This window comes from Arvicola amphibius, chromosome 1, assembly GCF_903992535.2.
Source record: "Arvicola amphibius chromosome 1, mArvAmp1.2, whole genome shotgun sequence".
NCBI lineage: Eukaryota > Metazoa > Chordata > Mammalia > Rodentia > Cricetidae > Arvicola > Arvicola amphibius.
In genome coordinates, this window is record NC_052047.1 from 129,699,152 (window position 1) to 129,711,754 (window position 12,603).

Genomic DNA, 12,603 nt, shown 5'->3' on the forward strand with positions numbered 1-12,603 from the left:
AAATCATGAGAAAAATAATGTAAAAAGGTGGTACAGAGCAAGAGGTAGTCTTTGTCTGGTAGCAAGCCATTAGAGAATGTTAAGGAGATTGCAGGTGGCATTGGACACATGGGTTCTCAGTGGAGGCTTTGTTGAATATGATAAATTATGGAAAAGGTTTAGGCTCAGGAAATAGGTGCTTTGTGGGGGTCTGAGATGTGGTTTTGGACAGCATGAGCCCTGTGTATATAAGGCTTTCTCTGTTTGTAGCTGGAGAAGTGGTCAGCATCGGGCAGTTGGCCTCCTTGGCACAACGTCCAGTGACGAGTGCTGGGGGAAGCAAACCTCTCACCTTCCAAATCCAGGGCAACAAATTGACTTTGACTGGTGCCCAGGTGCGCCAGCTGGCTGTAGGGCAGCCCCGCCCGCTGCAAAGTAGGTAAAACCCACCCCCTGTCCTGCCTTTTTCCTCTTTATTCTGTCTTCTTTGTTTGTGTGACTCTTTGGATGTCAGCCTTTATGTCTCTTAGTTTGGTGGGTAGGGCCAGAGGGAATGGTTGGAAGGGGTCTTTGCTAAAAATAGGAAAAGATAATTCTAGAGCTGATACTTCTTGCCTATTCTCTCTCTTGCTCTTGCCTCTGCCCTCAGGCTGATAGGTGCTTCTTTCTTTTTTTCTTTCTCTTTCTCTCTCTCTTTTCCCTTAACCCAGGGAATGTGGTGCACCTGGTGTCAGCAGGGGGGCAGCACCACCTCATCAGCCAGCCTGCCCATGTGGCCCTCATCCAGGCCGTGGCCCCGACCCCTGGCCCCACCCCTGTCTCTGTGCTGCCTTCTTCGACCCCCAGCACCACCCCTGCCCCCACTGGCCTCAGCCTTCCGCTTGCTGCTAACCAGGGTGAGGCTCTTGGCCTTTGTATTTACTCAGCCCTTACCTGGCCTTGGTCCTTGCAGGCATGTCCTGGGCCAACTGTGTCTAGCCTTCCTTCAGTATTGTTTCTCTTGCCAATATCTCCAGTATCTTGTCTACCACTTTTTCTTTCCCCTGGACTTCTTGCATTCTTGGGTCTCTTGTTTCTTTTCTACCTTCCTCTCAATGTAGCTTCCTCTTGCAGTGCCACCATCCATGGTGAACAATACAGGCGTGGTGAAGATTGTAGTAAGACAGGCCCCTCGGGATGGACTGACTCCTGTTCCACCACTGGCACCAGCACCGCGGCCTTCAAGTTCTGGGCTTCCAGCTGTGTTGACATCACGCCCTACATTAACCCCTAGCCGTCTAACAACACCAACTCTGGGTACTACTCGTGCCCCCATACCAACACCTACTCTAGTGAGGCCCCTCCTCAAGCTGGTCCACAGCCCTTCGCCTGAAGTCAGTGGTAAGTTCATAATAGCTGAGGCCAGAAATTTTTATCAGAAATGAACGAGACATTGGTAGCCCTGTAGGTTTCTTAGTCACAATCCCTATTGTCTTAATTTGTTTAGTCTGAAACCTTGACCTATTTAAGATACATTTGTCAGAATCTTAGAGAAAGAAAGGCCAAGCTATCCTGTTCCTTAAATTTTTGACCTTGTATTGTGGGACTGAAGGGTTTCTGGAAGTTGGTAAAGCTTGTAGGTTAGTGGAAGGATTGGGACAGATAGTAGCAGGAGCTGAAAAATAATTCTTTATGAAGCTAACTTGTCCTCTGTGTCTCCACAGCATCGGTGCCTGGAGCTGCTGCCATGACCGTCTCTTCTTCTCTGCACATGCCATCCTCACTCCCTGGGCCAGCCTCTTCTCCGATGACAATTCACAATTCCTCTCCCCTTGCTAGTCCTGTGTCCTCTACAGTCTCAGTCCCTGTGTCATCTTCACTTCCCATCTCTGTCCCTACCACACTTTCCACCCCAGCCTCTGCTTCGCTAACCATTCCCATCACAACCCCCTTGCCTGTTTCAGATTTAGGTCCAGCTCTGTTGACCAGTGTGGCTCCAGCACTGGCTGTTGTCTCAGCAGCCTCTGGACCACCTTTGGCATCAGCTGGGGTTCCCCCATCAGTGTCAGCCTTGGCTCTAGGTTTGGCTGCTACTCCAGCCCTGTCCCCACCTCAGACATCTGGTCACTCTCTGTTGTTGGCGACCACCTCTTCACATGTTCCAGGATTGAACTCAGCTGTGGCCCCAGCATGTTCACCTGTCCTGGTGCCAGCTTCAGCTCTGACCAGTCCTTTCCCAGTATCACCAAGTTCAGCTCCAGCTCAGGCTTCTCTTCTGGCTCCAGCACCTTCTACATCTCAGGCATTAGCCACCTCTCTGACTCCTATGGCTGCTTCACAAACAGCAATCCTGGGCCCTTCTCCAGCTTCTCCTCTGGCTCCACTTTCAGTCCTAGCTCCTTCACCAGGCTCTGTTCCTGTTCTGGCTCCATCACAGACGCCAGTTCCAGCTATAACACCACCATCAATGCCAGGAACCCCTTTACCTTCATCATCGCTGGTATCAGCATCAACTCCTGTGATGGCTCCCTCATCAACTCAAACTGTGGTATCAACCCCAGTTTCATCACCTCTCTCAAGTCAGACATTGACCCTAGCCCCAGCTTTAGCCACTCTTGGTGGATTGTCTCCGTCTCAGACACATTCTTTGGGAACAGGGAGCCCTCAGGGGCCATTTCCAACTCAGACATTGTCATTGACTCCAGCATCATCCCTGGTACCACCGCCAGTGCAGACACTGTCTTTAGCACCTGGAGCACCACTGGGTCCAACTCAAACACTGTCTTTGGCTTCAGCACCTTCTTTGGCTCCAAGTTCTCCAATAGGCCCAGCTCCAGCTCACACACTGACTTTGGCTCCAGCATCATCGTCTGCTTCACTCCTGGTCCCAACTTCGGTGCAAACACTGACCTTGAGCCCTGCCCCTACTCCTCTGCCCACTCTGGGTGCATCTACCACCCAGACTTTAGCACTGGCCCCAGCCTTAACACAGGCTGCAGCTTCCCAGGCGTCTTCCCTCGTCGTTTCATCATCTGGTGCCGCTTCCATACCTGTCACCATGGTAAACAGGTTATCTGTTCCCAAGGATGAGCCTGAGACACTGACTTTGCGATCTGGTCCTCCCAGCCCCATTCCCACTGCTACCTCGTTCAGTGGGCCCCGGCCTCGGCGCCAGCCCCCACCACCACCTCGTTCCCCTTTCTATCTGGTAAGTTTTGTTTTCAGAAAGGAAATTGAGTTTTCTTGTGTTGATAGAGTGCATGGAAAAGTTACAAAACCTAGTGTATCGTGGCCAAGTCACATTTGGATAGATTCTCTTTTGTGGGTGTGTATTCCAGTCTGTAAAACAGAAATAGTAATGTATTATTTGCTTGGGGATTGTTTAGTTTGGGTTTGAGTACTAGGGATTGTACCCAGCACCAGATAGTAAACTCAACAGTACAAAATTAAATAACCCAGAATAAAAAGGTTTAGGTATTCCCTTCCTATCTTATCCTATCTTTTTCACCCTGTCAGAGATGTTGTTTATTCTTTGTTAAACCTCCACACTTTATTAAGCAAAAGTTTCACCGCTGAAGTATATCACCAGTGCTTGCCCACTCTTTTTTGTTTTTTGCTAATTTGGTTGGTAGTTTTTGCTTTTTGTTTGTTTGTTTGTTTGTTTGTTTTGTGAGAGGGTTTCTCTATATAACCCCGGCTATCCTGGACCTTGTTCTGTAAGACCAGGTTGGCCTTGAACTCAACAGAGATCTCCCTGCCTCTCCGCCTCCCAAGTGCTGGGATTAATGGCATGTGCCACCACTGCCTGGCACTTACCCTCTCTTTTTATTTTTTTTCTTTTTCTTTTTCTTTTTTTTTTTTTTTTTTTTGGTTTTTCAAGACAGGGTTTCTCTGCAGATTTTTTTAGAGCCTGTCCTGGACCTAGCTCTTGTAGACCAGGCTGGCCTCGAACTCACAGAGATCCGCCTGCCTCTGCCTCCCGAGTGCTGGGATTAAAGGCGTGCGCCACCACCGCCTGGCCTGCCCTCTCTTTTTAAAAAAAGATTTTTTAATGTTTATTTTTGTGTATGTTATGTATCTTTCCATATACGTGCACATTGTGCAGATGCTCTTTAAGGCCAGAAGAGGGCATCAGATCCTCTTGAACTGTATTATAGTCTGTTGTGAGCTTCTTAATATGAATGCTGGCATACCTTTTTTGAAGACAGTTTCACTATGAAACTCTGTAGCTATCTGGCTATCCTGGAATGTGTGTCATGGTGACCAGCCCAGTGATGGCACTGGAACCCCCAGAGATCTGCCTGCCTTAGCCTCCGATGTGCTGGGATTAAAGTCATGCACCAAAAATGTCTGACAATTTAGTAGTTTTAAAGCCAAACTAGAAAGACAGATGTGGGAAAGAAATCAATCAAATCTTTCAGATTTCCAGGCTGATAAGTTGCCCTTTTAAAGCTTTACTATACCTAGGTGACTCGTTAGCAAATTCCCACCCAATTTTATTTTCTGGTCCTTGTCAAATTTTTGGGATTAGCCTTTCTGTAATTTTTTTGGTTTTTCGAGACAGGGTTTCTCTGTAGCTTTGGAGCCTGTCCTGGAACTAGCTCTGTAGACCAGGCTGGTCTCGAACTCACAGAGATCCGCCTGCCTCTGCCTCCCGAGTGCTGGTATTAAAGGCGTGTGCCACCACCGCCCGGCTTCTGTAACTGTTTTTAAACCCTTAAAAAGGTAACAGGTAGGGGCCTAGAGAGATGGCTCAGTTGTTGAGAGCACTGACTACTCTTCCAAAGGATTGGGTTCAATTCCCAGTGGCTTATAACCATCTGTAACTCCAGTCCTATAAAATACCTGACACCCACCACTATGGGCACTGCACATACATGGTGCACAGTTATCAAGGCAGGCGGAACATCCATACACATAAAAATAAATATTTTAAAAAAGATACATGCGTGGGTGTATGTATTAGCCATTTTCCACCCTCCATAAATAACTTCTTTGAATTCCTTCCCACTGTGGTTGAACCCTTTCTTCCCAAGTTCCCTGTAGCAGGCTTTCTTGAACCACCAACCCCCAAATCGTGACAGAAACTTAGTATTAATTATGAGTGCTTAACCTTATGTTTGTTTCTAGCTAGCTTTTTAAACTTAAACCCATTTTTATTCATGTGTGTGTATGGTGAAGCTCGTTTGCCTCATTGTGTACTGTCTATCCTGCTTCTTCCCTGGCTGGCTGGCTGGCTGGCTGGCTGGCTTCCCTTTTCTCTCTGCCTACTAGCCCTGTCTATACTCTGCCTAGCTGTTGGCCATCCAGTGTTTTATTAGACTAATCTGGTGCCTTAGGCAGGCAAGGTAACACCAACACATCTTCACATAGTAAAACAGTTCTGTGACACAAGCAAATACAACAAATCTTTATGGAGTGAAGCAAGTAGTCTATTCCATAACATTTCCCTCTTTAATATCTTTTGTGTTTTATTTTTGGTGGTGCACTGAGTTTAATTAGGCTCCCTTATCTGAACATGAGTGGGATGGTTATTAAACTGTGACCATACTACTGAAGAAAATGGCTCCCCATTTCCTCATGTTGCTGTGAGTTCCTGAGGGTAACAGCTATGTCGAAAAGACACTATTTTGTAGCATTCCTCCTCAATATCCAGCTCTTACATACTTTCTCTCTCTCTTGCTTGATATTTTCTGAGCTTTGGAAGCAGTGTTTAGGGCTGATGCAACACCCTCTTCCGGCTTTTAGGGCATTTAATGCATAGACATATATGCATGCAAAAACACCCACACAGAAAAATGTATTAAAATTGCATGTTTGTATGCTTTATGGGGAAAGAGTTTAGAAAAGGGCATCAACGGGTCACATCGTTCACTAATTTGAGACCTGATGTTCTCTCTGATTCTGCCGTTTACATTTTCTTGACTAGCCTGGAGCCAACAAACTTCACAATTCTCCTGTCTTTTCCCTTTCTGTGCTGTGACCATGGGCATTTGTAAGGATGACTAGTGTGTTACTTGGTATTGGGATCCAAATTCAGTAACTCATGATTGTAGAGCAAATACTCTTGGTTTTTTTCGAGACAGGGTTTCCCTGTAGTTTCTAGAGCCTGTCCTGGAACTAGCTCTTGTAGACCAGGCTGGCCTCGAACTCAGAGATCCGCCTGCCTCTGCCTCCCAAGTGCTGGGATTAAAGGCGTGCGCCACCACCGCCCAGCTAGAGCAAATACTCTTAAATGCTGGATCATATTTCTTACCCCTTAATTATTTATACACATACACACAATTTATTTTGAAGCAGGGTCTCTTTATGTAACCCTGACTGTTCTGTAACTTACTATGTAGACCAGGTTGGCCTGGAATGTGTGCCCTCAATAGTTTTTTTACATATATTAGCTTACAAGTTTCTTTATGATTTCTTCATTCATAATTTTAGTTAATTCTCCCTTTATCCTCTGCTCTCCCCCATTCCCCACCCACATACCTTTCCATATCTGATAGTCTCTTCTTCTAATGCAGTGGTTCTTGACCTTCCTTTCTTTAATACACGTTGTGGTGACCCCCAACAATGAAATTATTTTTGTTGTTACTTCATAATTGTAATCACACTGTAAATATTTGATATACAGGATACTTTATACAACCCCTGGGAAGGGTTTGTGACCCACATGTTGGGAACCACTGCTCTAAGGTCATATATTCTATCCCCTTTAAAAGCTTCCTGATCTCTATAGGCACTCCAAGTTAAATTCAAATTTAAAATTTCAGCACTAAGATACACATATGATAGAAAACTTGTAACATCTCTCTGAGGCTCGGTTACCTCACTCAGTATATTTGTAGTTCCATGCAATTTTCAGAATTTGATTCTTCTTTATAGCTGGATTAAAACCCAATTGTGCAAAAATAACACATTAAAATTTTTTGTTTTTATTTTTGTGTTGGTGATTAAACTCAAGACCTTTATCTATTTAGAAGTAAAGTGATCAGAACAATGTAGAGATGGCTGACTCTTGTTAAATCTACCATATGTCTTGCCACTATGGGGACTTATAGAATTATAGAGCCTGAAATATCTGTCAGTCTTTTTGAATGTATCTTCAGTTCTACTGTGATTCATGAAAGAATTCACTGATCAGTTATGATTGTGTGTGTGTGTGTGTGTGTTTGTGTGTGCGTTTATGAATGCTAAATGCTAAAACGTATATTTGTGGGGGTTGTGGTTAATCTTGTCAAGGAACATGGGAGTAGTTTGATAAATATGACTCTTAATTAGTAGCTATATAACTTTAAATACAAATTTGCATGAGTAGTTAGTATATTTTATAAATATTCTATAATATATATAGACAGTTTTTGGTTTCAACTTGGTTTATCAGGTACTTCTACTTGGAATGTTAATTTTTATTGTATAGCCTACTGATTATATTGGTTAAGGTAAAAATTATGTACATATAAGGAAAAATAGCCTTTTATTTATACAGTGGCTGATATTACTAGTTCTCATTAGCAAATCCTCCCCCCATTTTGGAAATGTAGTTGTCTAGCCATAAATTACTATTAATGTCTACTGTGTAGTTTCTAACTTCACATTATGAACTTACATTTCTTTCACAATGACAGAACTTGAAAACTATTACAGTTAAATTATGTTAAAAGTGTGTGTGTATATGCATATGTTTGTATGTATGTATGTATAGAAAGTCTACCCCAAAAAACCATTAAACCAAAATACAGAAAAGTGTGTTTATCTAAAATCATAATTTTTAAGGTTATCCCCTAAGTAAAAGCATGAAGCATTGAGGTTTTTCCTTGCTTTTTCCCACTCTTCCCTCTACCATCATACAGAAAGATTTTACTTCATAATTAGAAGGCCCCTCCTTAGCCGGGCAGGGTGGCACATGTCTTTAATCCTAGCACAAGGAGGCAGAGGCAGGAAAATCTCTGAGTCTGAGGCAGACCTGTTCTACAGATGGAGTTTCAGGATGGCCACGGCTACATAGAAAAAACCTCTGGCTCAAACAAAACAGAAAAACACCCTTCTTTATTTCATGCTTTCACGTTTTTGCTGTTTTAGTCAGCCCCCACCCCCTGATTTTTTTTCTTCCTTCTTTGAGACTTCCCTTCCCCCAGAGTACTAGATTAAAGGCTGCACACATGACTCAATACCTGTTGACTTTTAAATTACATTTATTTATTTGTGTATGTGCATGCAAGTGCCCATTCGCATTCTATAGACCTACTACAAGAAAATAAGTTATATGTCCTAAAGTTGAATGTTACATAACAAAATTGCCACAAATCAGCTATGCTATAAACTGTGGGATATGTAGGTCTTCATTTTGATGTTCAGCAATTCTTTAAAAAGCATGCAAGGAAAGATGAGTTTTCTCTTGTAGAGGATGACTTCATTTAACATTGTGAAAACATCAGTTTTCAATGGCAAATTTTGAAATGATAAAACACATGGCAGATGCCTTAGATCTTATTACTACAGACTCCATCTGTAAGAGTTTAGGTTTTTATAAAGTTTTGTTGCAAATTCTTGAATACACCAATTTTTGGTTTTTTGTTTTGTTTTGTTTCCTTTAGGATTCTCTGGAAGAAAAGCGGAAGCAGCAGCGATCTGAACGCCTGGAACGGATTTTCCAACTTAGTGAGGCTCATGGGGCCCTGGCACCCGTGTATGGGACTGAAGTCCTGGATTTCTGTACCTTGCCCCAACCTGTTGCCAGCCCCATCAGCCCTCGTTCTCCTGGCCCCAGCCACCCCATCTTTTGGACTTATACTGAGGCTGCCCATCAGGCTGTACTGTTTCCCCAGCAGCGTCTAGACCAGCTGTCAGAAATCATTGAGAGGTTGGCAGGGCAAAGTGATGATGGGGAGTGGGTCTTGGGGCTACAGTGGATTTAGTTCCTAGGGCTAATGAAGGTGCTAAATTCTGTGATATTTCTGGGTTATATCTTTACATTGTTTACTTTCTTCCCTTCACAGGTTCATCTTTGTTATGCCTCCTGTGGAGGCACCCCCCCCTTCCCTGCATGCCTGCCACCCACCTCCTTGGATGGCCCCTCATCAGGCAGCCTTCCAAGAGCAATTGGCCAGTGAGCTCTGGCCTCGAGCCCGTCCTTTACACCGTATTGTATGTAATATGCGTACCCAGTTCCCTGACTTGAGACTCATCCAGTATGATTGTGGTGAGTTCTTGGCTGTTGCAGGACCATCAATATTTTCTTTGTTTCATTTTGTTTGAGACAGTATCTCATGTATCCCAGGATTGCCTGTGATTTGCTTATGGAGCTGAGGATGACTTTTAACTTCTGATTACCCAGATTATTCTGCACTCTTAGTGACAAAACAGTTCATATCAATGAGATGCAGCATAGAGGTAGCATTTTGGTAGCTTTTGTGGAAGTTAAATATATGTGATGTTGATTTATTGACTCGGTGATTATCATCACATCTGTCATTTTGCTTTTCATTTAGGATAATGAATGAGACCAGCATAGCATAGAGTGTGGAAGCACACCTTCAATCCCAGCAGGCACCAGCAAATTCAAGGCCACCCTGGTTTACAGAGCAGGTTCTGGGATAGCTAATACTACACACAGAAACGTTGTTTTGAAAAAGCCACAAGTTATGGGGAAAGGCAGCTATGTATGATGGCACATACCTGTAATCCTATCACTTAGGACAAAGGCAGGAAGATTACTCCCAAGTTCAAGACAAATATGGCCTATAGCAAGTTTTAGGCCATCCAGGGCTACAAACCATGACCTTGTTTTAAAAAGCTCATGGGAAGCACTGGAGGTTAAGAGTACTGGCTGAACTCTTCTAGAGGTCCTGAGTTCAATTCCCAGCAACCACATGATGTCTCATAACCATCTATTGTGGGATCTGATGCTCTTTTCTGGCGTAAAGTCATACATGCAGATAGTCCACTCATGTACACAAAGTAAATGTGTTTTTTAAAAAGTTCATGGGAAATGGTTTATGGTGACATTAGACTGCACAGTTAAAAACAAGAATCCTTATATTTAATATAAGACATTTGACTGAAAGAAAACCATGTTTTACAGTGGCTTAAACCACAAGAACATTTATTGTTTACATAAGAAGTTCTGAGCCAGCGATAGTGACACGTGTCTTTAATCCCCATTCTTGGGAGGCAGAGGCAAGCAGATATCTGTGAGTCCGGGGCCAGCCTGGTCTACAGAGTGAGTTCCAGGACAGCCAGAGGTATCAGACGGAGAAACCCTGTCTAGGAAAAAAGAAAAAAAGAAAAAAATCTTTACCTCTTACTCTCAAGCTATTTATTCTCCTGATTATTTTTACAGTGTTAGATGACTACCAAAACTGACAATTTCCTAATGTCCTAGAATATGAGAAAAGATGAATTTTTATTCATGTTTGCTCAGTAAACAAAAGACCTTTTTATGCCTGGGATGGTAGTACATGCCTATAATCCAAGCCTCTGAGAAACTTAAACAGGAAGATAAGTTTGAGGCCTTATCTACATAGTAAAACCTGATTTGGGGCGGGCGGGGTGGGAGGGGAGGTTCCTGTGTATGTAATGTGTGTCTGTAATGTGTGTCTGTGCCTGTGTGTATGTGTAAGTTCTTGTGTCTTGTGTTTTGAGTGTGAAAGCCAGAGGCCAATGTTTTTTTTTTTTTTTTTCATCCTTGAAGGGCAACATCTGATCCCTCATTTATTCCCCAAACAGTTTTTATAGCATCACAGCAATTGAGCGGGGGTGGGGGACACATTGGGCCGTCTCCTAGGTAACCAGGCGAGTGGCATTTTGTCAGGTCAGAGGCCAGTGTTAATTTTTCTTTATTACTCCATCATTTTTCTATAATTAAATTTGTTTTTCAACAATTTCATTATTGATTGGTACATATTTATATATACATGCAGATGTGTGTGTAGCTGTATCATTCTGATCACTCACATTTTACTTCCCTCTCACTTCCTACTTACTGGTTTGTTTTTTGTTTTTTTGTTTTTTTTTTTTTTGTTTGTTTGTTTGTTTTTTTGGTTTTGTTTTTTTTTTTTTTGAGTTCCTTAAAATGATTTCTCCTAGAATTTGCTCTTTAGGCCAGGGTGGCCTTGAACTCATAGAGACCTGCCGGCCTCTGCCTCCGAAGAGCCAGGATTAAGTTTGCCACCACCACCTGGTTCCACTTACTTTTTTTGTTTGTTTGGGTTTTTTGTTGTTGTTGTTTTTGTTTGTTTTGTTTTTCGAGACAGGGTTTCTCTGTAGCTTTGGAGCCTGTTCTAGAACTAGCTCTTTTTTTGTTGTTTTTGTTTTTTTGTTTTTTTCGAGACAGGGTTTCCCTATAGTTTCTAGAGCCTGTCCTGGAACTAGCTCTTGTAGACCAGGCTGGCCTCGAACTCAGAGATCCGCCTGCCTCTGCCTCCCGAGTGCTGGGATTAAAAGCCTGCTCTACTACTGCCCAGCAGCCCCCTACTTTATTTCTTGACACAGGGTCTCTTTATTAAACCCGAAGCTCACTATTTGAGCTAGCTTGGCTGGCCATCAATCCCCCTTGCCCTATCTTCCTGTCTTCACCCCCACCCCAGCTTTTCCATGGATGTTAGGAATCCAAACTGAGGCGCTCATGCTTACATAGCAAATCATTGCGCCAGCTCCTCAGCCACCCCTCTACCCCACCTCACCCCTATTTTGGATAGTATCTGAAACCATAATGGGTTAATTGAAGGACTTTTGAAACTGGGTTAGGGGTTTAGCTCAGTGATAATTGCTTTCCTAGCATGCACAGGGCCCTAAACTCAATCCCTAGCCCTACTGCCCTCACCACACACGTATACTGAAACTCAGAACTAAGGATGAAATAACTCCAGGTTTCAACTGAGGTTGTCCTAGATCTCCAACACTGCCAGAAATTCTTATTATTTTGTTAGTTTACTGTGGGTGTCTACATGGTAGGTATGAGGTCCAAGATAGTTTTTGAGAGTTTGCTGCATATGGGTTCCAAAACTTAACTCAAGGTGACAGGCTTGGCAGCACGTACCTTTATTCGTTGGTCTACTTCCTTGTTGGCTCACTAGAAATAATACGTTATTTCTGTTTGTCTTAATTTTTAAAAAATTAGGTTTACTTACTTAATGTATTTTGCCTGTGTGTGTGTATGTATGTGTGTTATATGCATGCCTGGTGCCCAAGGTCAGAAGAAGACATCAGATTCCCTGGAACTAGAATTACAGATGGTTGTGATCCACCGCATGGGTACTGGAAACCAAACCTGGTTCCTCTGCAAGAGCAAGTACTCTTGCAATTTCTCAAGTCTTAACGTAGCCTCAGCATCATTTCTATGTGTCGGAACATTAAACTAGATTACCTCTTAACATCCTAGCCTGTGTCCAGCAGTGATAGTGCACCCCTTTAATCACAGAGATTAAATTAGAGAGGCAGAGGCAAGTGAATCTCTGAGTGAATCTCTGAGTGAAGTCAACCTGGTATACAGGGTGCATTCCAAGACAGCCAGGGCTGTTAAACAGAGAAACCCTGTCTCAGAGAGAGAGAGAGAGAGAGAGAGAGAGAGAGAGAGAGAGACTAGAGAGAGAGACTAGAAAATGGAGAGAGAATTGTTTTTTATTCAGTGAACCAGTTGAAACCTTTGTG

At 43.2% G+C, this 12,603-nt stretch overlaps 1 protein-coding gene across 3 annotated transcripts in view; it reads left to right on the forward strand.

The window, feature by feature from the left end:
* The window catches only part of LOC119806769 (Snf2 related CREBBP activator protein), a 51,395-nt gene that overhangs the window by 29,948 nt on the left and 8,844 nt on the right, over positions 1–12,603 (forward strand). For all 3 annotated transcript variants that reach the window (XM_038318760.1, XM_038318774.1, XM_038318768.2), the window contains exons 22-26: positions 250–414; positions 1,093–1,359; positions 1,683–3,166; positions 8,550–8,815; positions 8,952–9,154. In XM_038318760.1, the coding sequence (XP_038174688.1) occupies positions 250–414; positions 1,093–1,359; positions 1,683–3,166; positions 8,550–8,815; positions 8,952–9,154 (2,385 nt within the window). The remainder of the gene's footprint in view (positions 1–249; positions 415–1,092; positions 1,360–1,682; positions 3,167–8,549; positions 8,816–8,951; positions 9,155–12,603) is intronic.